Here is a 27,807-nt window from a genome sequence, read left to right as displayed (position 1 = left end):
CAGTTGACGGAAATTTGGTTGCTTCCATTTTTGGATATTGTGATTCACGTGACTGTGGGCTTTATTAGTACACAAGTATTGTCTGGATCTATGTTTTTCATTTGAGTATATACCTAGGAGTAGAACTGGTAAGTCATATAGTAACTCTATACCTGTTATTTGAGGAACTTTCAAACTGTTTCCAAACCCAGTATTTTACAAATCCATTGTCTATGTATAAGGGTTCCATCTTCTCTACATCCTGGCCAACACTTACTATTTTAGTCATTCCAGTGGGTAAAGTGTGTGCCATTGTAGGCGTGGATCTTTTCCCCACTTTGAAAAACCTGTGGTAAAATGTAAAATTTGCCCTTTTAACCTTTATTTTTGGCAGTGCCATGTATGGGCATATGGGATCTCAGTTCCTCAACCAGAGATTGAACTCGTGCCCTCTGGAATGGAAGTATGGAGTCCTAACCACTGGACCACCAGGGAATTCCCATTTCATTTTAAACATTTTCAAATGTCCAATTCAGTGGCATTAGTTACATTTACTACTGTGCAGCCATCTATACTATCTGTTTTCAACCAAAGGTTTTTCCTCATTCCAAACAGAAACTATAACCATTTAAGTAGTAATTTCCCCACATTCCCCATCTCCAGCCCTGATAACCTCTAATCTACTTTCAAGCTCTATGAATTTGTCCTTTCTAGATATTTCATATAAGTGAAATCATACCATAACTGTTCTTTTGTGTCTGGCTTAGTTCACTTAGCATAATGTCCTTCAGGTTCATTCATGTTATATATAGCATACATCAGAACTTCATTCCCTTTTATGGCTGAATAATATTCCATTGTATGTATTTATATGGCACATTTTTATTTCTCCATTATCATGTGGTTTTCATATGCATTTAGCCTAATTACTAGTGATGATGAACACCTTTTAATGTACTTACTGACCATTTGTATATTTCTTTAGAGAAATATCCATTCAAATCCTTTGCTCATTTTAAGGACTTCCCTGGCAGTCCAGTAGTTAGGACTCCATGCTTTCAATGCCATGGGCATGGGTTCAATCCCTGGTTGGAAAACTAAGGTCCTATAAGCTGCACTGAGCAAGCAGAAAAAAATTCTTTGCTCATTTTAATATTAAGTTGTCTTTTAGTTGTTTCATAATAGCTCTTTATATATTCTGGACACCAGACCCTTAACAGAGATAAAATTTACAAAAATATTTTCCCTAGTTATGAACATTGTCTTTTAACTTTCTTGACAGTGTCCTTTAAAGCACAATAATTTTTATTTTCTATGAAATCTGACTTATATATCTTCTTCCACTGCTGAGCTTTTGGTGTCATATTTAAGAAATCATTGCCTAGTCCAAGGTTATGAAAATTTATACCTATTTTTTCCCCCAAGAGTTTTACAGTTTTAGCTCTTACATTTAGGTGTTTGATTTCCATTGTGAGCTAATTTCTGTATACAGTGTGAGGTAGGGGTCTAAATTCATTATTTTTTATGTAGTTATCCAGTTAACTCTCAATGAGATATTTTACACTGTCTCTTTGTACTAAATATTTGAAATCAGTATGTATTTTATACTTAAAGAACATCTCAATTTAGACTACCCACATTAAGTGCTTCACAGCCACATGTGTTTTATGGCTACTGTTTCAAACAGCATAACTTTAGATATTTAATTGATTTCTGAATTTTTTTCAGGTTTTTTTTTTTTGTAATTAGAGGAAGAGTTTAGCCTTAATTTAGCTGCCTCCCTCCACCTCCTCCAATTAATTCTCAACAAACTGATCCTACTCTGCATCATATATAACAGCAAACATTTGGGAAAATATGGCCAAAATAGTATGTTACAAATAGTAAGTAATGTGTTCAAACTTTTATAAATTATATTTTACCAAATATATATTTCTAATGCTACTGCAAATAATCACAATCTGCATATGACTGAAAGGGCTAACGGATAATAACAAGTTATAATCTTCATTGTTTATAATCACTGTTTCTGCAGTTAACTCTATTTGCTGCAAATTAAAAGACGCTTATTCCTTGGAAGGAAGGTTATGGCCAATCTAGACAGAATATTAAAAAGCAGAGACATTACTTTGCCAACAAAAGTCCATCTAGTCAAGGCTATGGTTTTTCCAGTGGTCATGTATGGATGTGAGAGTTAGACGGTGAAGAAGGCTGAGTGCCGCAGAATTGATGCTTTTGAACTGTGGTGTTGGAGAAGACTCTTGAGAGTCCCTTGGACTGCAAGGAGATCCAATCAATCCATCCTAAAGGAGATCAATCCTGGGTGTTCATTGGAAGGACTGATGTTGAAGCTGAAACTCCAATACTTTGGCCACCTGATGCAAAGAGCTGACTCATTGGAAAAGACCCTAATGCTGGGTAGGATTGGGGGCAGGAGGAGAAGGGGATGACAGAGGATGAGATGGTTGGATAGCATCACTGACTTGATGGACATGGGTTTGGGTAGACTCCGGGAGTTGGTGATGGACAGGGAGGCCTGGCGTGCTGCAATTCACGGGGTCGCAAAGAGTCGGACACGACTGAGTGACTGAACTGAACTGAACCGAACTCTCTTTAATTTTGAAGGACCCTGAGTAAATCATCACTGCTGCTGAGTACTCTGAGCCTCTTCCACTTCAGAATCTTCCAGGGCTTTTAATTCGTAAGAGCAACCTTCTTAGCTACTAATCTCTGTCGCTATTATTTTCTCAGTTCAGTTCAGTTCAGTTCAGTCGCTCAGTCGTGTCCGACTCTCTGCGACCCATGAATTGCAGCACGCTAGGCCTCTCTGTCCATCACCAACTCCCGGAGTCTACCCAAACCCATGTTCATCGAGTCGGTGATGCCATCCAACCATCTCATCCTCTGTCGTCCCCTTCTCCTCCCACCCCCAATCCTACCCAGCATTAGGGTCTTTTCCAATGAGTCAACCCTTCGCATGAGGTGGCCAAAATATTGGAGCTTCAGCTTCAACATCAGACCTTCCAATGAACACCCAGAATTGATCTCTTTTAGGATGGATTGATTGGATCTCCTTGCAGTCCAAGGGACTCTCAAGAGTCTTCTCCAACACCACAGTTCAAAAGCATCAATTCTGCGGCACTCAACTTTCTTCACCGTCCAACTCTCACATCCATACGTGACCACTGGAAAAACCATAGCCTTGACTAGATGGACTTTTGTTGGCAAAGTAATGTCTCTGCTTTTAAACATGCAATCTAGGTTGGCCATAACCTTCCTTCCAAGGAGTAAGCGTCTTTTAATTTCCTGGCTGCAGTCACCACCAGCAGTGATTCTGGAGCCAAAAAAAGTAAAGTCTGACACTGTTTCCACTGTTTCCTCATCTATTTCCCATGAAGTGATGGGACCAGATGCCATGATCTTAGTTTTCTGAATGTTGAGCTTTAAGCCAACTTTTTCACACTCCTCTTTCACCTTCATCAAGAGGCTCCTTAGTTCTTCTTCACTTTCTGCCATAAGGGTGGTGTCATCCACATATCTGAGGTTATTGATATTTCTCCCGGCAATCTTGATTCCAGCTTGTGTTTCTTCCAGCCCAGCGTTTCTCATGATGTACTCTGCATAGAAGTTAAACAAGCAGGGTGACAACATACAGCCTTGACGTACTCCTTTTCCTATTTGGAACCAGTCTGTTGTTTCATGTCCCGTTCTAACTGTTGCTTCCTGACCTGCATACAGGGTTCTCAAGAGACAGGTCAGATGGTCTGATATTCCCATCTCTTTCAGAATTTTCCACAGTTTATTGTGATCCACACAGTCAAAGGCTTTGGCATAGTCAATAAAGCAGAAATAGATGTTTTTCTGGAACTCTCTTGCTTTTTCGATGATCCAGCGGATATTGGCAATTTGATCTCTGGTTCCTCTGCCTTTTCTAAATCCAGCTTGAACATCTGGAAGTTCACGGTTCACGTATTGCTGAAGCCTGGCTTGGAGAATTTTGAGCATTACTTTACTAGCATGTGAGATGAGTGCAATTGTGCAGTAGTTTGAGCATTCTTTGGCATTGCCTTTCTTTGGGATTGGAATGAAAACTGACCTTTTCCAGTCCTGTGGCCACTGCTGAGTTTTCCAAATTTGCTGGTATATCGAGTGCAGCACTTTCACAGCATCACCTTTGAGGATTTGAAATAGCTCAACTGGAATTCCATCACCTCCACTAGCTTTGTTCGTAGTGATGCTTTCTAAGGCCCACTTGACTTCACATTCCAGGATGTCTGGCTCTAGGTGAGTGATCACAGCATCGTGATTATCTGGGTCGTGAAGATCTTTTTTGTACAGTTCTTCTGTGTATTCTTGCCACCTCTTCTTAATATCTTCTGCTTCTGTTAGGTCCATACCATTTCTGTCCTTTATCAAGCCTATCTTTGCATGAAATGTTCCTTTGGTATCTCTAATTTTCTTGAAGAGGTCTCTAGTCTTTCCCAATCTGTTGTTTTCCTCTATTTGTTTGCACTGATCGCTGAGGAAGGCTTTCTTATCTCTCCTTGCTATTCTTTGGAACTCTGCATTCAGATGAGAATATCTTTCCTTTTCTCCTTTGCTTTTTGCTTCTCTTCTCTTCCCAGCTATCTGTAAGGCCTCCTCAGACAGCCATTTTGCTTTTTTGCATTTCTTTTCTAACTACGTACAATTATTTCAAGAGGATTCAAAAAGTGTTCTCTCAAGATTTTCTTTTCTTAGTATTTTTACAATAATCCCATCCCTCAAAACTACCATTTGGAAAATACACTACCAGCATCCCTTGAAACGTGGAAAATCTAGTGGAGCTGGTCTTCAGCAAGCACTGTTGCACTTTTAAGATTCACTCACAGGATCTAATTCTGATGATTATCCATTTAACATAACTTACATTTAACATTTACATTTAACATAAATCAAGAAAAAAAATTTACATTTAACATAACTCAAGAAAAAAATTTCCCTTACATTTAACATAACTCAAGAAAAAAGTTTTCCTGGTGGCTCAGTGATAAAGAATCTTCCTGCCAATGCAAGAGACACAGGTTCGATGCCTGGGTCGGGAATATCCCCTAGATAAAGAAATGGCAATCCACTCTATTATTCTTGACTGGGAAATCCCATAGACGGAGGAATCTGACAGGCTCCTCCTCTAGTCCTCCTCAAAAAAGTTGAACACAACTAAACAACAGCAACAAAGAAAAAAGTTGATGTAGTAATGACTTGGTATATATAAGTCTCACAATACAAAACACACTGGATGGCTTTCCCACATTAAAATGAGAATAATGCATCTTTACTATAGCCAAAATGACACTAGCTTTTTGGATTCGGTTTCCTAATAGAAATAATCTATGGTGTCAATTCCAGTGAATTATCAATGAAACTGCTATGATTTACCCAGATACAGAAGGATACACAATCTTAATATTGCTTCAATTTATTAACTAAAAAAAAGTAATATCATGAGTGAAGTCAATATTGAAAAATAAGTACTACTAGCTTAGACAGGTATCAGATACTTCTTATTTTGGAGAATTAACCTTTTCAAACAAAAGAACATCAAATATTGATTTTCCAACTAAAGAATTAACTGGCTTTAAGTTTTAGTGGTCTGTGAATATAATAATCAAAGGTCTATAATCCTACAGTACAGGGCTAACTCAGTTATTTTCAATGAGTCAATGTCATGTAAAAACTAATTACTACAGATTAAAAGGGAAGGCAGATCAAGGGAAACCAATGCATATTTTTAAGCAAACCAGTTATAAAGGACATTTTTGAGACAATTAAGGAAAACTGAATGTGTACTACATGCCAGATGACATGAATTATTTAAAACAAAAAATGTTCTATAAACAATTGCAACTTCCTATATTCTCATCTTAACAAAAACAAAATAAGGAGAAAACAACATGAATGAGATTTTCAATAAGACCAGTTATGGAAGGAAAATCATTATGGTGGGTTTCAAATAAATGGTAAGAAATATTAATGTAGAAAAAAAACACTGACCTACAAATTTCAACATTTCTATTTGATAGACTAGTAATCTAGTCTAGTAATCAAGTAGTATCAACTAGTAATCACCAATAGTTATTCTTATAAAAAGAAATTAAAACTAAACCAAAATATCTAAACAAGTGTATTTCATCCATTACACATTAGATATCAACACAATATGACAGGTGTTATTAATGAATTGCAAATTCTAGCTGATTTAATTGTCCAGTTACAAGAAATGATACTATACAAACAAATGGAAACATATACCATGTTCATGGATTAGAAGAATTAATACTGTTAAAATGACCGTCCTTCCCAAGGCAATCTACATGCTCAATGCAATCCATATCAAAATACTTATGGCATTTTTAACAGAACTAAAACAAATAATTCTAAAGTTTATATGGAAATACAGAAGACCCCACATATCCAAAACAATCTTAAGAAATAACGACAAAGCTGGAGATACCAAGTGCCCGATTTGAAATTATGCTACAAAGCTATAGTTGTCAAAACAGTATGGTACTGGGACAAAAACAGATACATAGGGAAGAGAATAGAGAGCCCAGAAATAAACCCACACTTACATGGTCAGTTGTCTATAATGAAAGAGGCAATATATACACTGGGGTAAAGAAAGTCTCTTCAATAAATGGTGCTGGGAAAATTGGACAGCTACATGCAAAAGAGTCAAACTGGATTACTTATTCACACCATATACAAAAATAAACTCAAACTGGATTTAAGATTTAAATGTCAGATGAGAAACCATAAAACTCCTCGAAGAAAAAAAGGGTAGTACATTCTTTGACAATCAGGTTAAAAAATGGGCAGAAGACCTGAATACACATTTTCTCAAAAGAAGACATACAGATGGCCAACAGACACATGAAAAGATGCTCAACATCACTAATCATCAAGGAAATGCAAATCAAATCAGAATGAGATACTACCTCACATTTGTCAAAAAGATTACCATCAAAAAAACAAGGACTTCCCTGGCGGTTCAATGGCTAAAATCTGCATTTCCACTAGAGGGGGTGCGAGTTCAATCCCTGCTTAGGGAACTGAGATCCCACATGCTGTGTGGTATGGCCCACCCCAAAAAAAAGGACAAAAAATAAGTACTGATGAGGAGATATGGGAACCCTCCTGCACTGCTGGACAGAATGTAAACTGGTACAACCACTATGGAAAACAGTACAGCGATTCCTCAAAAAGTGAAAAATAGAAACTGCCATACAAACCAGGAATTCTACTCCTGTGTACTTGCCAAAGAAAACAAAAACACTAATCAAACAGATACATGCATGTCCATGTTCACTGAAGCATTATTTATAGTAGCCAACATAAGGAAGTAGGGCTTCTCTGATGCCTCAGTGGTAAAGAATTCACCTGACCATGCAGGAGACACAGGTTTGCTCTCTGAGTTGGGAAGATCACCTAGAGAAGGAAATGGCAACCCACTCCAGTATTCCTGCCTGGGAAATCCCATGGACAGAAGAACCTGGTGGGCTATATAGTCCATGGGGTCATAAGAGTCAGACACAACAGCAACTAAACAACAACAACAACAACAAAGATACAGAAACAATCTAAGTGTCCATATAAAGAAGATGTGGTATGCATACACACTGGCATAAAAGAATGAAATTTTGCCATTTGCAAAAGCGTGGATGGACCTAGAGGGTATTATGCTACATGAAAAAAGTCAGACAGAGAAAGGCAAATACCATATAATTTCACTTGTATGTGGAATCTAAAAAACAAAATAAGACAGAGAAAAACAAATATCATATGATTTCACTTGTAAGTGGAATCTAAAAAACAAAAGTGAAGAAACAATAAAATAGAAGTCATAGATATAGAGAACAAAGGTGGTTGCCAGAGGGGAGAGAGAAATGAATGAAACAGGTGAGGAAGATTAAGAGGTATAAACTTCCAGTTACAAAATAAATGAGTCCTAGGAATGAAATGTACAGCATGAGAAACACTCTCAATAATACTGCAGTAACTCTGTATGATGACAGATGGTAAACTAAACTTATCACGGTGATCACTTTGTAATGTAGAGAAATATCAAATCAGTATGCTTTACTCCTGAAACTAACATAGTGTAGGTTAATGATATTTTAATTAAAAATTTTTCAAAAGATACTAATTAAAAGAAATCCTAAAGTAACACTGTGACAATAACCTTGCATCAAAGAACTCTAAACCAAAGAGCAAAATAAACAGCGACCTAAAAACTCAAGAAAAATTTGTCTACCATTGTCTTGAAGAGATTTAGGTTATAATGAATTTATTAGTCATTCAACTTTATACATTCTCACCTCTTTTGGTGTTTTATGAGCTGCACAAAGAAAAATCCACTGTTCAGTTGCCGTCATCTGAGTGCATGTATCTGGATGGCATTCACTCTGTTAAAAATTGTTAACATTTATTAACATGTAAAATAACAATGAAAAAGTTTATCAATTGAGTTGCTATATCTTGTGTAAAATTCTAGAATAAATTACAAATTCTGGATATCTTTGTAAGCACATTAATTTATAAAAACAGGAAAAAAAATCAGAACTTTCAATTAGTTTTAAGTTAAAGAAAATATTACCTGAAGTTTGACAGCAAGTCCATTTAGCTCAAGACAGAATTGCCTAAAAAGGTAAATATATAAATGAAAAAGCCTTATCTATTCTTCATATTGTTTTTAGAATATTAATTGTAAAAAAAATCCCATTGATACCATCCTTTCTCATCACTATTATCAATACTACTTGAATTGACATGGCACATTCCTTACAAAGACATACACATTAGTAAACAAAACCCAAAACTAACAACCTTAATAATAACATTCAATATCAGTGTTCAATGAGTTGATCACTTTACACACTAGAAATTAGTATAATTTTTCTGAGAAATAATTTGAAAATATTTACCAAGAACCTTACAAAGTGTGTATTTTTTGACTAAGTCATTCTTTTAAGGATCTATTCTAATGAAACAACCAGAACTGCAATCTAGATATATGTACAAAGATGTTTACTTAAACTCTATACATAAAAAATTTCTTTGAAACATAAATGATTAGCAATTGAATAATAGTAAAATGTTGATATTACATAAACATACAAAAGATATATACTTATACTCACAGTACAATTCCAGTTATATAAAAATTTATGTGTGTGTATATATCTGAATACAGTTGTCCCTGGTCAAGGAAGATTCCACATGCCGCTGGGGCAACCAAGCACAACTCGCAAGCCTGTGCTCTAGAGCCTGAGAGCTGAAACTACTGAGCCCACATGCCATGACTACTGAAGCCAGTGTGCCTAGAGTCTGTGCTGAGCAACAAGAGAAGCCACGGTAATGAAACCCATTCACCACAGCTACAGAGTAGCCTCCACACACAACAACTAGGAAAGCCCATGCAGCGACAAAGACCCAGCACAGCCAACAATGAAATGAAATAAATTATTTGTTTTAAAAAAAGAAGAAAGCAAGTTAAAAAACACAGGTCAAATTATCAGCTATCTATTTCCATTTCAGATGCCTAGTAATAATGTTGTTCTTAGAGTAAACAAATCACACTACTTCTGAATCACTACATAAATCTCTACTGCTCAATATCTGTAAGTTGCATGTTTTATGTTTCTGAGTTGTTTTCCACTAAGTAGTAATAAAGACAGGTGGTGATAAACAAGTTTCTCACCTAGTCCAATCTACTTACAGCCAACAGGAAAATTAAGCTAACTGATCTGGCAGTGTTATAGGTACAATATGTGGCAAACAGTGTAAACTTAACAGCTTCAAGTTAATTAGACACAGGGCTCACACACATAGTTACACAGCTGAAGGGTCAAAACAGAGCTGACTACCCTCTAGTCACTAAGCGATATACACTGGCATGGGATTGCAGCCATTTAGAGGAAACGGCATCTTTTTTCTGATTACAAATATTCAGTAAGAAGTACTGGGAGATTTGACTGAGGTCAAGATTCCATCCCCATTAACATATAATCAACTACATTAACCAGTAATAGCAAGTATTAAGCCTCAAATCAGTAACATAAAACACATGCAAAAAAAAATTAAACTACTCTGAAAACTCTTTTTGGTTAACTACAAAGATGTATACACTATAATAAAGACACAAAACAATATATATGTGATGCATAATATTTAAATTATACAAAACAAAAATAAGTGACTAATATTAAAAAAATAACAGAAGTAGTAACAATAGCACCAGAACAAATGGAATATGCATATGAAAGATTTTACAAGTTTTGTATAATGCATATTTCACAGTCTAAGTTAAGTAGGGAGGAAAAAGTTTTTTTAGATCTGAAATAAAAACCTTGTAAATTAAAATGAACCCTAATTTTTTAGAAATTATGCTTATGGTGAAAAAAAATACCCTTGCTTATTGTCAGCATTAATCCCAGAGGTAAGTAAGTAGTTTTTTTCAAAGTAGATTAAAATAAGGCAGAGTATATATCATTTTAAAATGTTTTCTATAAGACTGGCATAGTATCTACATACTCATGCTTTCAATGATCATCCATCAAGATGTATTAAAAAAGAAAACCCGATCAAGTAGTCAAGTGAATTGCCCAAGAAACTGGCAGCTACAAAGAAGTCTTCCCTGAAACTGCTGAACTGTTACGATAAGACACTGTCTTAACAATATCTAGACAAGCCTATAGGATCAAAACAAAACCACAGAAAAAGTACCTTGTCTACAAATTGAGGCACTCATCATAAGAAATGTGGTCTAATTTATGCAGGAAAATTCATATCTCTACTTTATTATTTAAAAATCAAAGTAACAAACTTGGATGAACACATATTTCATGCTGCCTTCTCTAACTTATCAATTTCCATTTACAATGGAAAGTTTTTAACTTCCAGAAATAACCTAATTAAAAAGAAAGAAAGAAAGAACCTAGTAACTTCAGGTTACAGCTGCTTCTAAAGTTGACTCATGATTCATTAGAAATCAATTTTTTCATTCAAAGACTATTACTAAAAGCTCTAAAACTGCTTCTTTCAGTATTACAATTAATTTTCATTTACCAAAGAGAAGACTGGAAATTCATACTAGTTGACAGGTAACTCATTAGCTACCAAGTCTAGACTAGGCCCTCTAGAGAGAAATAAAGTAGGCAGGTAGTAGGCAGTAAAAATGAGTAGGTACATGGAAATACTGCATTTGTGATTAAAGGATATGATTAAGGAAAACTATGTAAAATGATAAGAAGGCCCAAATCCATAAATATAGAAAACAATCAGTAAATAACAATGTTGAAAATTTATAACACTGAAAACATAAAAGCTTTAGAAACTGGCTTTTTGGTCTATAGTTAAATAATAATTTGTGATTCATAATCATAATTAATATTAAAGGTTATTTTTACTACTAGAAGTACTATTACTATTTTGATATATCATGAGGACCTACCTTAAATGTTCATACTTCCATACACCTTCATCTTGGCCTTCAGGTGGTTCAAGAATTTTGTCAATATTGGAACAATCTGCTCTTATGTTCTGTTGAATATACTATAAACAAGTTTGATAGTTAATCAAAATATTATACTACACAGTAAATCATACAGGAGTTATTGTTTAATGGATACAGACTCTCAGTTGGGCAAGATGCAAAAGTTCTGGAGATGGAGATGGTTGCACAACAATGTGAATGTACTTGATACCACAAAACCATACACTTAAAAATGGCAAAAATGATCAATTTTATGTTATGCATTTTTTGTCACAATAAGAAAAAGCAGAGTGAATACTGAACAAGAAAATCCAAAGAAATCCATGCCCAGAGGTAATCAAACTGACAAAAACTAAAGATAAAGAAGCCAGGGGCAGAGGAAGGAACACTTCCAAACTTATTTTGTGAGGCCACAATCACCCGGATACCAAAACCAGGCAAAGACAGCACAGAAAAGGAAAATTACAGGCCAATATCACTGATGAACATAGATGCAAAAATCCTCAACAAAATTCTAGCAAAGAGAATTCAACAACACATTAAAAAGCTCATACACAATGATCAAGTTGGACTTATTCCAGGGATGCAAGGATTCTTCAACATACACAAATCAATGTTATACGCCATATTAACAAATTGAAAGATAAAACTCATATAGTCATCTCAATAGATGCAGAAAAAGTCTTTGACAAAATTCAGCACCCACTTATGATAAAAATGCTTCAAAAAATGGGCAGAGAAGGAATCTACCTCAAAACAGCAAAGGCCATATATGATAAGCCCATAGCAAACATTATTTTCAATGATGAAAAACTAAAAGCATTCCCTCTAAGATCAGGAACAAGACAAGGGTGACCACTCTTAATTCAACATAGCTTTGGAAGTCCTAGCTATGGCAATTAGAGAAGAAAGAGAAATAAAAGGAATCAAGATGGGAAAAGAAGAAGTAAAACTCACTGTTTGCAGATGACAAGATACTATACATAGAAAACCCAAAAGAAACTATCAGAAAATTACTAGAGCTAATCGGAATTCAGCAAAGTCACAGGATACAAGGTCAATACACAGAAATCACTTGCACTCCTATATACTAACAATGAAAAATCAGAAAGAGAAATTAAGGAATCAATCCCATTCACCTTTGCAACAAAAAAGAATAAAACATCTAGGAATAAAGAGAATCTCCTTTTATCTCTAAGGAGACAAAGGAACCTATATGGAAAAGTATAAGATACTGATGAAAGAAATCAAAGACAACATTAACAGATGGAGAGATATTCCATGCTCCTGGGCAGGAAGAATCAGTATTGTGAAAATGACTATACTACCAAATGCAATCTACAGATTTAATGCGATCCCTATCAAATTACCAATGGTGTTTTTCATAGAACTTTAACGAAAAATTTCACAATTCATACGGAAACACAAAAGACCCCGAATAGCCAAAGCAGTCTTGATAAAGAAGAATGGAGCTGAAGGAATCAACCTTCCTGACTTCAGATTATACTACAAAGTTACAGTCATCAAGATAGTATGATACTGGCACAAAACCAGAAATATAGACCAATGGAACAAGATAGAAAGCCCAGAGATAAACCCACACACAGATGGGTACCATTTTTTTTGACAAAGGAGGCAAGAATATACAATGGAGCAAAGATAGCCTCTTTAATAAGTGATGCTGGGAAAACTGGACAGCTACATGCTAAAGAATGACATTAGAACACTTCCTAATGTCATACTACAAAGATAAACTCAAAATGGATTAACGACCTAAACGTAAGATCAGAAACTATAAAACTCTTGGAGGAAAATATAGGCAGAACACTCGATGACATAAATCAAAGCAAGATATTCTATGACCCACCTCTTGGAAATAAAAACAAAAATAAACAAGTGGGATCCAATTAAACTTAAAAGCTTTTGCACAGCAAAGGAAACTACAAACAAGGTGAAAAGACAACCCTCAGAAAGGGAGAAAATAATAGCAAAGGAAACAACTGACAAAGAATTAATTTCCAAAATATACAAGCAGTTCATACAACTCAATATCAGGAAAACAAACAATCCAATCAAAAAGTGGGAAAAAGATCTAAACAAACATTTCTCCAAGGAAGACACAGATGGCTAACAAACACATGAAAAGATGCTCGACATCACTCATTATTAGAGAAATGCAGATCACAACTACAATGAGGTACCACCTCACACCAGTCAGAATGGCCATGAAAAAGTCTACAAACAATAAAAGCTCGACGGGTGTGGAGAAAAGGGAACTCTCTTGCATTGCTGGTGGGAATGTAAATTGATACAGTCACTATGGGAGACGGTATGGAGATTCCTTAAAAAACTAGGAATACAACCACCATATGTGGAGAAGGAAATGGCAACCCACTCCAGTAATCTTGCCTGGAAAACTCCATGGACAGAGGAGCCTGTCAGGCTACAGTCCATGGGGTCGCAAAAGTCAGACATGACTTAGCGACTAAACCATCCACCATTACAAAGGGAATATATGTCTAAAGATACTGTGTGAAAAGGATATTTGCCATATACTAGCTAGGTTTTTGGTGGGAGGATGGGAGTCAAGGTAGACTTGGGGTTATTTTTTCATCAACTTTCATTTTACACTTATTTATAATGGCCATTATTTTTACTAATATTGTAAAACTATGAAAATGAATAAAATACTAAAAGTTTCATATAGAAAAAAAAACAAAAAACCACCATATGACCCAGCAATCCCACTCTGAGGCATATACCTTAAGGAAACCAAAACTGAAAAAGACACATGTACCCCAATGTTCACTGCAGCACTATTTACAATAGCTAGAACATGGAAGCAACCTAGATGTCCATCGACAGATGAATGGATAAAGAAGCTGTGGTACACATATACAATGGAATACTACTCAGCCATAAAAAAGGAGTGCATTTGAGTCAGTTCTACTGAGGTGGATGAACCTAGAGCCTGTTGTACCGAGTGACGTAAGTCAGAAAGAGAAATAAATAAATTATAGAAATAAACATCATATACTGACTTATATTTGGAATCTAAAAAGATGGTACTGATGAATTTATTTTCAGGGCAGCAATGGAGAAATAGACAGAAAACAGACCTAAGGACACAGGGGGAGGGGAGAAGGGAGAGGGTGAGATGCATGGAGAGAGTAACATGGAAATTTATAACACCATATGTAAAACAGACAGCTAATGGGAATTTGCTGTATGACTCAGGGAACTCAAATAGGGGTTCTGTGACAATCTAGAAGGGTGGGAAGGGGAGGGAGATGGAAGGGAAGTTCAGGAGGGAGTGGACACGGGTGTACCTATGGCTGATTCTTGATGTATGACAGAAAACCACAAAATTCTGTAAAGCAAATATCCTTCAATTAAAAAAAATAATAAAATGGAAAAAAAAAAAAAGATAAAGAAGCCAGGGGGAAAAGACATGACCTTAGACTAACAATTCAAATGAGTGCAGCTTTCTCATCAGAAACCACAGATGACAGGAAGAAATGGCACAATACTTTTTAAAGTGCTCAAAGAAAAGCACAGTCAACTCAGAATTCTATATCTAGCAAAAATACCCTTAAGAATAAACATACAGATACTCTCAGAGGAAAGAAAACTAAGGAGAATTCCTAGCCAGCAGATGGCTCTAAAAGAACTACTAAAGGAAGTTCTTCAGATAGAAGGAAAAAAATAATACCAGAAAGAAACTTAGAATATCATGAGTAACAGCAATTATAAATATCTGGGTATAAATACATATTAGACTATTTTCCTCTGATCTTTAAAATATATTTGGCAGATGAAAGCAAAATATGCAACATTCTCCAATAGGGTTTTCAGGGTATATATTAATAGATGTAATGTAGACAGCTATAGTATAAAGCAGGAGGGTAAAGAGGTCTAAATAATAATAGTTTTTGCATTTCAATCAAAGCAGTAAAATACTGACTCTAAATAGATTGTGAAAAGTTAAGCATGTACTTAGTAATTTCTAGAACAATCATCAAAAAATTATATGAAATATAGCCAAAATTAGAATAAAGCAGAATATGCTCAAATAACCCTTAAAAAGGCAGAAAGGGGGAAACAAAAAAAGAGGAAACAAACAAAGGAAAAGTAACAAAATGATAATTTTAAATCTAAACATATCCATCAATAACTACATTGTTGTTTTAGTTGTTAAGTTGTGTCTGATTCTTTGCAACCCCATGGACTGTAGCCTACCAGGCTCCTCTATCCATGGGATGTCCAGAGCAAGAAAACTGGAGTGGGTTGCCATTTCCTTCTCCAGAGAATCTTCCCAACCCAGGGACTGATTGAATCCATGTCTCTTGCATTGGCAGGTGGATTCTGAGCCAACAGGGAAGCCTATATTAAGATTAAAAGGCCTAAATACACTAAAAGACAAGGATTTTCAGAAAGAACAGAGAAATATAAACCCAACTATACTGTTTACAAGAAACTTACTTCAAATATAATGATATAGGTAGGTTAAAAGTAAAAGGATGGGGATGGGATGGGGAGGGAGGTGGGAGGGGGGTTCAGGATAGGGAACACATGTAAACCCATGGCTGATTCATGTCAATGTATGGCAAAAACTACTATAATATTGTAAAGTAATTAGCCCCCAATTAAAATAAATAAATTTATTAAAAAAAAAAAAAGTAAAAGGATGGAAAAAAATACACCATACAAACAAATCAAAAGAAAGCTGCAAGGAATGAAAGGTAGTTCAACACTAAAAAAAAAATTAACCAATATAATACACTACATTAATATTAAAAGGGAAAAAACATACAGTCATTTCAATTAATGCAGAAAAGGCATCTGACATCCAACATCCAACATCCTTCATAATAAAAATACAGAAAATTAGGTATAGGAGAGAAGTTCCTCAATATGATGAAGGGCTTTTATAAAAACCCGCAGGCAATGTCATACTCAATGGTGAAAAACTGATAGGTTTCCCTTGCTCTAAAATTAAACATGAGGGAATTCCTAGGTAGTCCAGTGGTTAGGACACTGCACTTTCACTGCCAAGGGACAGAGTTCAACCCCTGATCAGGGAACTAAGATCCCACAAGGCCATAAAAAAAAAAAGAAAACTACAGAAATGAGACAAGAATGCCTGCTTTCACCACTGCTATTCAACACCGTACTTAAATTCTAACCAGAACAATTAAACAGAAAATAAATAAATAAATAAATAAATAAAAGGCATAGATGACATGATCCTATATACAGAAACCCCAAAGAATCCACAGGAAAGCTCATAAAGCTAATAAATGAATTCAATGAAGTAGCAGAATACAAGATCAATACAAAAAATAAGTTGTGTTTCAGACTTCCCTGGTGGTATAGTGGATAGGAATCCACCCGTCAATGCAGAGGACACGGGTTCCATCCCCAGTCCAGGAAGATTCCACATGACTTGGAACACCTAAGCCCATGCACCACAATTACCAAGCATGCATTATTAACTCAGAAAAAGCCTGCATGTAGCAACAAAGACCCAGAGCAACCAAAAACAATAACAACAAATATATATATATATATCAGTTGTCTATACCATCAATGAACAATTAAAAAAGAAAATTAAGAAAGCAACTCCTGGAGCTTCCCAGATGGCTCACTGGTAAAGAATCCACCTGCCAATGCAGGAGATACAGGCCTGATCCCTGATCTGGGAAGATTCCACATGCTGTGGAACAACTGAACCACAACTACTCAGCCCTCATGCAGCAACTACTGAAGCCCGCACACCTTGAAAGCCCATGCTCCACAGCAAGAGAAGCCACAGCAGTGAGAAGCCCATGTACGGCAACTACAGAGTAGCCCCCACTCTCTGCAGCGAGAGAAAAAGCCCACCCAGCAAAGAAGACCCAGCACAAGAAAAATAAAGAAAATTAAAAGAAAAAAAAAGAAAGAAAGCAACTCCTATATATATCCACACCTATATATAACTGCAAGGAGATCCATCAGTCCATCCTAAAGGAGATCAATCCTGGGTGTTCACTGGAAGGACTGATGTTGAAGCTGAAACTCCAATACTTTGGCCACCTGATGCAAAGAGCTGACTCATTGGAAAAGACCCTGATGCTGGGAAAGATTGAGGGCGGGAGGAGAAGGGGACGACAGAGGATGAGATGGTTGGATGGCATCACCGACTCACTGGACATGGGTTTGGGTGGACTCTGGGAGTTGGTGATGGACAGGGAGGCCTGGCGTGCTGTGGTTCATGGGGTCGCAAAGAGTCGGACGCGACTGAGCGACTGAACTGAACTGATACATAACTGAATCACTTTGCTGTACACCTGAACATTGTAAATCAACTATTTACTTCAATAAAAAATAAGAAGAAAAAAAAAGCAACTCCATCTACAACAGTACTTGAAAGAATACGGAAGAATTAATTTAAATCAGAAGATTAAATACTCACATGCTGAAAATTACAAAACATTGTTAAAAGTAATTAAGGAAGACCTAAATGAAAGCTATCTTATGTCCATAGGTAGACTTAATATTGTTATCAATATTACCTAAAGCAATCTACAGGTTCTGTGCAATCTCTATCAGAATTCCAAGTCTTTCTGCAAGAATGGAAAAGCTGATTCTCAAATTTGTATGTAATTCCAAGGGGCACCAAATAGTCAAAGAATCTTGAAAACATAAATTGAAGGATGCACACTTCCCAATTTCAAGACTTACTACAAAGCTACAGTAATCGAAACAATGGACTTCCCTAGAGATCCAGTGGCTAAGACTCTGCTCTCCCAATGCAGGGGAACCAAGTTCCATCCCTGACCAGAGAACCAGATTCCACATGCTGCAACTAAGAGTTCTCATGCCCTAACTATTGTGCATACTGCAAATAAGATCCTGTGAGCCGCAACTAAGAGCCAGTGCAGCCTAAGTAATTAAAGTAGGTGTTGACATTAAAAAAAAAAGTCTAGTACTGACATAAGCATAGACTTAATAGACTAATGGAACTGAACAGAGGAACTAGAAATAAACCCCCACATAAAGTTAAATTATTTTTGACAAGAGTGTCAAAAACCATTCACTGTGGAAAGGAAAGTCATTTTTAACTATATGGTTCTGTGGCTTTCTTGTATTCACAATGTTGTGCAACCAAAGAAAGCCCTGGACCTAGTGGCTTTACTGGTGAATTTTACTAAATATTAAAAGAATTAACACCAATCCTCAAAGTCTTTCAAAAAAAAATTGAAGAAGACAGCATACTTCCTAACTCCATTACAGCAGCATTCCTGATACCAAAGCCAAATTAAGATACTCTAAGAAAACTAGAGTCAGACATCCTGGAATGTGAAGCCAAGTGGGCCTTAGAAAGCATCACTATGAACAAAGCTAGTGGAGGTGATGGAATTCCAGTTGAGCTATTTCAAATCCTGAAAGATGATGCTGTGAAAGGGCTGCACTCAGTATGCCAGCAAATCTGGAAAACTCAGCAGTGGCCACAGGACTGGAAAAGGTCAGTTTTCATTCCAATCCCAAAGAAAGGCAATGCCAAAGAATGCTCAAACTACCGCACAATTGCACTCATCTCACACGCTAGTGAAGTAACGCTCAAAATTCTCCAAGCCAGGCTTCAGCCTGGTTCAATACATGAACCATGAAGACACCGACAGTGTCCTTTTCAATACATGACTCCGGGAGTTGGTGATGGACAGGGAGGCCTGGTGTGCTGCGATTCATGGGGTCGCAGAGAGTCAGACACGACTGAGCAACTGAACTGAAGAAAACTAGAAACCAATATCCCTTGTGAACACTGATGCAAAAATCCTAGCAAATTCAGCAGGAAATTAAAATGATTATACATCATAATCAAATGAGATTTATTCCTTGAATGGAAGGATAGTTCAACATACAAAAACTGATCAATACAATACACCATGTTAACAGAATGGAGGGGGGAAAAAAAACAACACAATGATCTCAATTGGTGCAGAAAAAGCATTTGACAAAATTCAACACCTTTTTATGATAAAAACACTAACAAATCAAGTAAGAGGAAACTCACTCAACATAATGAAGGCCAAATATGAAAAACACACAGCAAACATCACACTCAATGTGGAAGAGACTGAAAGCTTTCCATTAAGATCAGAAATAAGATAAGGATGCCTGCTATTGCCACTTCTATTCACAATAGTATCTGAAATTCCAGCCAGAGTAATTAGGCAAGAAAAAGAAATAAAAGGCATCTAGATTGGAAAGGAACAAGCTATTTGCAAATGAAATAATCTCCTATGTAGAAACCCAAAAGATTTCACAAAAAAATTGTTATTAGGACTAATAAATTCAGCATAGCATCAGAACAAAATCTACTTTTAAAGGGAAAAATATCTGTACATTTTTCCTCTTAATTTTTGCCAATTTCCATGCACAGAGCTCCAGATTTTATTTCTAAATCCTCCACAAGGCCTACCTCTTTACTAACCTATTAAATATTTGTTCATTGAACAATACATTCTTTTTTAACAATACATTCTTAAAAGGCAATGAGCAAAGCCATTCAATCATCAGTACTCTTCTATTTCCTGTGCTAAGTATCTAAATGCTATATTGAATCCATTCTAAAGGTTTTTAATGTTTCTGTTAAGATTATTAAATGTTTGGGAGCAGGGGCTTCACAGCACGGCTCTCAACATCTTAGTTCCCTGACTAGGGATCAAACCCATGCCCTCTGTAGTGGAAGCACAGCGTCCTAACCACTAGATCACCAGGGAAATCCCTGACAAATTTTTACTGCTCAAAGAATTCAACTGTATTTTTATTTTGTTTTCCAATATTTTTAAACAACACAATAAATCCAAATAGCTATCTACTTTATTTATCTATCAAAATCAAACAGCCTTGACTAATATACTAGCACAGCCAATTTCAGTTATCCTTTTATTAACTCTTTAACATGATTTTTAAGAATTAGCTACGGAAAACTTTTTTCTCCCAGTTTCTAGATTTTATTCATTTGGGAAGAACCATTTTTTACAAAAAAAACAAAAAAACCCCAACATAATATACAATATGGTTCTCAGTAAAAATGTTTAAAAATCTCCTGAGGGATTTTTCAAACCAAACATGCTATCATCTCCTCAACAATCACAGTCTTAATGAGCTATTTGGTAGTGGAAACAAACTTTCAAATATATTGGAGGGAGACAAAAGAAGTAGTAGTAACTATGGGAATTCCCTGGCAGTCCCCTGGCAAGTGGTTAGGACTTGGTGGTCTTACTTCCAGGGCCAGAGGTTAAATCCCTGGTCAGGGAACTAAGATCCCGCAAGCCAAGCATGTTCTCTAATGTTTAATCACCAAATGAATAATGAGTATGCTACTTCTTTATACTTACATTACTCCACTTAAGCATTCAATTATTTGTGAATTAAATTCATTCTAAAATCAAATTTTATACCCTAATTTGGTATATATTAATAGATAATAAAATGTATTTAAGTTTGATGATAGTTTAATATGCCATCTTAAAACAAAATGAGGTTTGATGAAAGTTTTAAGCAGGCATCCCAATAATTCCATGGATTCTGGTTTGTGCTAAAAGATATAGGAATACTTAACTATGCCAAGGGAGATAAAATGCTTAGGTTATTGGAGTTGCAAAAGAAACTATTATTATTACCTGCTGAACAGCAAGTGTACTATCCATTTCATCAAAGGATTCATCAGGCCAATTATAGAAATCCTATAAGAAAAAAGGCCATGGTTAAAGCATACACAAAGTTACAAAGAAGATGCAATACTATTATGATTAACTTCAATTCTTAACAAAGATCCAAAGTTGTATCAGGGGAGAAGAAAAGTTCTCATATTTTAAACAATGCGATTATTAGTAAGTTAAAGAAATTTTATTCAATGTTTTAAATGAACAGCAAGATTTTATTTAACTGAACTCTAAGTTAGTTTTCTCAACCACAGTTCAGTTCAGTTCAGTCGCTCAGTCGTGTCCGACTCTTTGCGACCCCATGAATCGCAGCACGCCAGGCCTCTCTCTCCATCACCAACTCCCGGAGTCCACCCAAACCCATGTCCATCGAGTTGGTGATGCCATCCAACCATCTCATCCTCTGTCGTCCCCTTCTCCTCCCGCCCCCAATCCTACCCAGCATTAGGGTCTTCTCCAATGAGTCAACCCTTCGCATGAGGTGGCCAAAGTATTCGAGTTTCAGCTTCAACATCAGACCTTCCAATGAACACCCAGGATTGATCTCTTTTAGGATGGATTGATTGGATCTCCTTGCAGTCCAAGGGACTCTCAAGAGTCTTCTCCAACACCACAGTTCAAAAGCATCAATTCTTCGGCGCTCAGCTTTCTTCATGGTCCAACTCTCACATCCATACATGACCACTGGAAAAACCATAGCCTTGACTAGACAGACTTTTGTTGGCAAAGTAATGTCTCTGCTTTTAAATACGCTATCTAGGTTGGCCATAACCTTCCTTCCAAGGAGTAAGCGTCTTTTAATTTCCTGGCTGCAATCACCATCAGCAGTGATTTTGGAGCCCCAAAAAATAAAGTCTGACACTGTTTCCGCATCTATTTCCCATGAAGTGATGGGACCAGATGCCATGATCTTAGTTTTCTGAACGTTGAGCTTTAAGCCAACTTTTTCACTCTCCTCTTTCACCTTCATCAAGAGGCTCTTTAGTTCTTCTTCACTTTCTGCCATAAGGGTGGTGTCATCCGCATATCTGAGGTTATTGATATTTCTCCCGGCAATCTTGATTCCAGCTTGTGTTTCTTCCAGCCCAGTGTTTCTCATGATGTACTCTGCATAGAAGTTAAATAAGCAGGGTGACAATATACAGCCTTGACGTACTCCTTTTCCTATTTGGAACCAGTCTGTTGTTCCATGTCCAGTTCTAACTGTTGCTTCCTGACCTGCATACAGGTTTCTCAAGAGACAGGTCAGATGGTCTGGTATGCCCATCTCTTTCAGAATTCTTCACAGTTTATTGTGATCCACACAGTCAAAGGCTTTGGCATAGTCAATAAAGCAGAAATAGATGTTCTTCTGGAACTCTCCCGCTTCTTCAATGATCCAGCGGATATCTCAACCACAGATCCCTCAAATATGGCTCTCATAAGCCTTTCATATGTTATTAATTGATAAGTCCAGCACAATTTTGTTTGTGGTGGTTAACTATTTTTCCAGAAGTTCTAATGAAAAAAACTATCCAGGCAGTAAAAAACTTCATCAGTTTTTACCCAAAGAGAATAGCTAGAATAAGCAGCATTTACTACTCCATTAAGTATTATTTAAGACAGATATTATAAATTACAATTCTAATTGCAAATGATGTTTTAAAAATTTCTAAATCAAAATGTGAGCACCATCAAAAACGAATCATTTAAAAAGAACCACCTTCTTTTTTAAAATTTTATTTATTTATTTTTTGGTTGTGCTGGGTCTTCATTGCTGCACTCAGGCTTTTTCTAATTGCAGAGAGCGGGGGCTACTCTCTAGTTACAGTCTGCAGGCTTCCTACTACTGTGGCTTCTCTTGTTGCAGAGCACGGGCTCTAGGGAGCATGGGCTGCCACAGGTGGGCTCAGGAGTTGCAGATCCTGGGCCTCTAGCACACAGGTTCCATAGTTACGGCACGTGGGCTTAGTTGCTCTTAAGCATGTGGGATTCTCCTGAATCTGGGATGGAATCTGTGTCTCCTCCATTATTAGCAAGTGGACTCTTTACCATTGAGCCACCAGGGAAGCCCGGCAGCCAGATTCTTAACCACTGGACTACCAGGAAAGTTCAAACAATCTTCTTTTAAGGGGAATATTTTTATGTATCACCTTGTACTGGTTCTGAACTTCTCTATAGATAGCGCAGTTCACAGACATTCACCAAAGTGTTAAGACTCTTTCCACGTGATGGCTTTTTCAGCAGTTTACCTATATATCTTCTGTAGGTGCTTAATGCCTGAAACATTGTAGGTACTCAATAAATGTCTGGGAAAAGGTAGTAGTAAACCAAAAATCTATAAACCTGCATCAGTCAACATGGGTAAGTCTCTCAAAATTGGAGCAAACTGAAGAATACAGTGTTTGATACCACATTAATAAAAGTTTAATTGCAAAACATATTTATAAATATAATGCATCTAACACTAAAAAGTTTAAAGAAAAAAAAAAGGAATGATAATCACCATTACTGACTAGGAGTGGGTAGAAGACAGAAGAATGTGATACAGAAGGATTTAACTATATTAGTAATGTCTTAGTTCTGAAAGTACGTGATGGGTATGGTATACCATTTAAGTCTCTTAAACATTTTATATCTTTTCTTTTTTAATAGTCGCCTATTCTGAATGAAAATGAACTAAATTTATTTTAAAAGTCAAGAAATAAAACAACTTTCTGGAAATTGTTTTAGGATGTCTCTTCCTAGACATCATCTACATATTATTAGAAAGTAGTTTTAAAATTCTTCCTGATTTGTAGTGAAAAATGTTTCTATTAATACGCTTTGTAAATTTTTCATTTTTAAAAAAATCAAAAATAGTTTGTATTCTGTTTTTAAAATATTAGAAAACACATATAGTAATACACAGAAAAGATGTAAAAAGTTAATTGGGAATTAAATGTTTCCCTCATACTTAAAACACTTAGAGGAGCCAAAAATCCAGCTTAACCAATTAAAAAAAAAAGTAGAAAGATACTCTATCTACTCTAATTCTAAATATATCATTTTAGAGTAGACCCATTTCACTGAAGGAAATCAGTGTGATATACAAAGGATAGGCAGAATGCTGCTTAAGTAGTCCTTTTTTAAAAATCCTAACCTTTTCTATTACATTTTATTTAACAATTTTGATCTATGACTATGTGGAAAAAAGCAAAGGAGCTTTCTATATGTGACTTACTCATAACATAGCAAATAGGTGTGTTACAATACTGAGTTAAAATCTATGATTCTTTAACCTTTCAAAATTAAGAACTTTTGAATCAGTAAAAAATCGATGATTCTTATGTGAGTACAAAAAATTCACTTCTAAATACAAAAATATAAAAGTTGATCATTTAAAAGAATCAGAAATAATGTTTCCACAGAATAAGAATTAAAAGCATCTGAGAAAAGATCATTTATAAAAAAAGAAATTTTGGAAAGAGTAAAAACCATGAATAATATACAAATTCCAAGTAGGATGACCATAAAATTGCCAATAAAACTTACACAATAAAACACGACTCTATAAAAACAAAAGGCTTTCAAACTGAACTCTCTAAAATTCAGTACTAGAAGCAATTTGTGAAAAAGAAAAGGTCACTAGTGAACTAAGTATGAAGCGAATATGGAGACTGTAACCTTTAGCAAAAGCAGTCTAATTTCTGGGCTTCAGTTTCCTTATCTGTAACATGGATCTGGGAAGGTGCCTGGATCTAAAAGTTCCCTTTGAAAGAACATCCTTTCCCAAATTCTGTGCAAGGTATTAAAAAATCTATTCTCTGGCATAAGGTAGTAGCTCCATGGTTGCATCTGCTCCCCTACCCCGCTCGCCACCCCACACATACACTTAACTCTTTTTCTTCAAAATCACATTATAACATCTCTTCTGATTTGGGAGCATGTACCCAATTGGCAAACCATTTCACCTGGCAGGTTAATCAGATGAGGTCTAACTATCCTATTTGATTTTTTTTTAAGAATGTGAAGAGCACCCCGTCTTTTGCAAATCCCAAGAATCAATACTGACACAAAGACCAACTCACCCCAAGTACTGCCCTACTAAAAGTTGATAAAAATTATAATCAGTTCCTTCCTTATGCTTCACACACAGTAACAAAGAAATTCACAGGGAATGACATCTAACAAGTCCCAGCCTGATGATGAAAACTTGCTGGACCAGAGAACAGCTAGAGCGAGAAGTGGTCAAAAGCAAACAGCAGGAGGAGAAGGATAGAGTAAATTATCGACTCCCGGATCCGGCTAGACAAGCTGGATGTCAGGAGTCGGGCAGGTCACAAGCCAGATAGGAACTGGAAGCCAGGATGAGGTAGGCTGTTTACACCCCTCCCACCCTAGAAGCCCCGATCCTGACGGAACCTCAGGGGTCTCCACCTGGCCGGCCGCGCCCCTCAAAGACACTGGTCACTGGAGATCAGGCAAAAGGCGAAAACAAGCAGTCGCTGCTTAGGCTTTCCAGCCCCGGTCTCGGCCGCCCCCACGCGCCTCTCACTCCCACCCTCCAGTCGGAGCTCCACAGGCCTCGCGGGCCGCCGCCGCCTCAGCCAAACCGAGGGGGTGAGGCTCCGGAAGAGCAGGCCGGGCACCAGTGCCCCCGCCAGTCCGCCGGTCGCCCAGGCGCATCCTTCTCTCAAAGGTATCCAGCTTCAAAGTGCGACTCTGCTCGGCACCAAGAGCCCCCTCTCCCTCCCTCAAAGGTGCAGAGATAGTACCTGAGCCTTGGTACCCGGCCTGTTCCGCCTCAGCACAGCCGTCCCCTCCGCCATGACCATAGTGCCAGAGTCTGGGCGGCTGGAGTCGGTACCCGGATGTAGGGGCCGGCAGCCTGCGCGTGGGGCGGGGCGGAGCGGCGTTCCTGGCCGCGGCGGAGCGGCGTTCCTGTCCCGGGCGCCGGGGAGGGGCGACTGCTGACGGCACAGCCGTAGCCCGCGCGGGGCAGGGTGGGAGGAACCGGAGGAGTCCCTGAAAGGGCCAGCTGGCGGAGGGAGGGGGGCGAGAGAAGGAACAGCCGGCGACTCACAGGCGGCGAAGTGGATGATGGGAGAGACCCGGCTGCCAAGGACTAGAGTGGCTCCAAAGGGAATTCCGCCAGCCAGCGCAGAGAGCCACCATCCCCAACTGGGAATGTGCAAATTCGGCGTAACGCGTTGTGCATCTCCTTGGGCTTACGTTAGTTAACACTGGAAGGACGGAGCTTGCACAATGGCGACCGTTTCAGTTGTCGGTTGTGCAAGCAAATACCTAGAGAAGCGTAAGTCTGTCCCGAAATCCGCCTAGATGTGCAAAGTGAAAAACAGGTCAGCAGTCTTGGAAAATTACACAGACCCTGCATGAAATCGACCAGTTCCAAATCAGACTCAGGGGTAGAGTGTAAAACGATATTTCCGCCATCCGCTAACTTCAAAGCCAAGGATCTTTCAATGACGAATTTGTGTGGATAAGAGACCCAGATGCCAGTTATCTGGGGTAGAGGGGACATCGGATATTGTGTGTTAAGCAGACAAAATTAGCTTGGGCAAAAATTATCCTTTTGCAAGTCAGAAGCAGGAGGAGAAAATAATGCCCCTTCATTGACAGTGGGTGTTGTAACCAGAATTTCAGTTTTCATTTGTTGCAAGTTTTAAGTTTTCTCTTAAGTCATGGAATCATAGACGTATTGGCAAACTTTTTTTTGGTTCCTGCTTGGAAATCTTAAAATGTTTGATCTGGGATGAGGGAGGCCTTAGGTTATCAGATGGGAAGACAGTTAAATGAGTAAACAGTGCATATAGTAGGGTAATTTCCAAGAGAGGAAAGCATCAGATATCCCATCAAGTACACCTAAAGGTGTATTAAGAATGCTGAGACATGTAACAGAATCTCCAAAGATGGAAGCCAGGAGTGGATGAGAAGGTGGTTAAAATGAGTGCAAAGCTGAATAACTGTAATGACTGGGAATTTCGTTCAGAAGCATTTAATATGGGAAGTCTGTTTGCCTTTAAATAAAGATTTCTTCTTTCTGGAAGATGTAGAGACGGGTAACTTTTCAAGAGAAAGGACAATTCCATCACTAACTTATAAGTGCAAAACATTTATTCATCCAACAAGTGTTTATTAGGCCCCACTGTGTGTTTGGCACTGAGATAAAAGTATAAAAAGGCCCCATCCTTAACGGTAAGTTGATTAGAGTCTAGCAATGGAGACAGCCGTGCAAATCACCAGTTCTCTTAATAAATACAGTGAGAATCTAAGACAAGCAGCACCTAAATGTTGACACCCTAAGAGAGATATGGGTGGATCTGTAGAGAGCAGATTCTTAGGTCTGTGGACAACCTCACCTCCCTTACTCCAAGGATTCAATTATAATTTCCCGTATTGTGCGGTAGTCCCCAAGCTGTAAATATCAGTTACCTATAGTTGAAGGGGCTCATCTTAATGTCTCTTAAGTCCAGAGTTAGTAATACTTAAATACTGTTTCAACCCATCTGAAAAGAACAAAAGAAAAAGGGAGTAAGTAGGTGTTAAATTCAGGAACAAAATACATATTCATCTCTTTGAAAAGTCTAATTATGTTACATT

At 37.3% G+C, this 27,807-nt stretch overlaps 1 protein-coding gene across 2 annotated transcripts in view; it reads right to left on the bottom strand.

The window, feature by feature from the left end:
* MOB4 (MOB family member 4, phocein) overlaps nt 1-26,048 on the bottom strand; it is a 33,970-nt gene extending 7,922 nt beyond the window's left edge. The window contains exons 1-5 of one of the 2 annotated variants that reach the window (XM_081581511.1): nt 25,962-26,048; nt 21,184-21,246; nt 11,471-11,571; nt 8,615-8,657; nt 8,337-8,423 (exon numbers count right to left, since the gene is read on the bottom strand). In XM_081581511.1, the coding sequence (XP_081437637.1) occupies nt 8,337-8,423; nt 8,615-8,657; nt 11,471-11,571; nt 21,184-21,246; nt 25,962-26,021 (354 nt within the window). In that variant the 5' untranslated portion in view covers nt 26,022-26,048. The remainder of the gene's footprint in view (nt 1-8,336; nt 8,424-8,614; nt 8,658-11,470; nt 11,572-21,183; nt 21,247-25,961) is intronic. The other variant, XM_081581512.1, reaches the window with a different exon arrangement.
* Between the last annotated feature and the right edge of the window lie 1,759 nt (nt 26,049-27,807).

The sequence above is a fragment of the Giraffa tippelskirchi genome, chromosome 3 (assembly GCF_054371585.1).
Source record: "Giraffa tippelskirchi isolate mGirTip1 chromosome 3, T2T-mGirTip1v1.2.pri, whole genome shotgun sequence".
In the NCBI taxonomy this organism is placed as follows: domain Eukaryota; kingdom Metazoa; phylum Chordata; class Mammalia; order Artiodactyla; family Giraffidae; genus Giraffa; species Giraffa tippelskirchi.
This window is presented reverse-complemented; position numbering and strand designations above follow the sequence as displayed.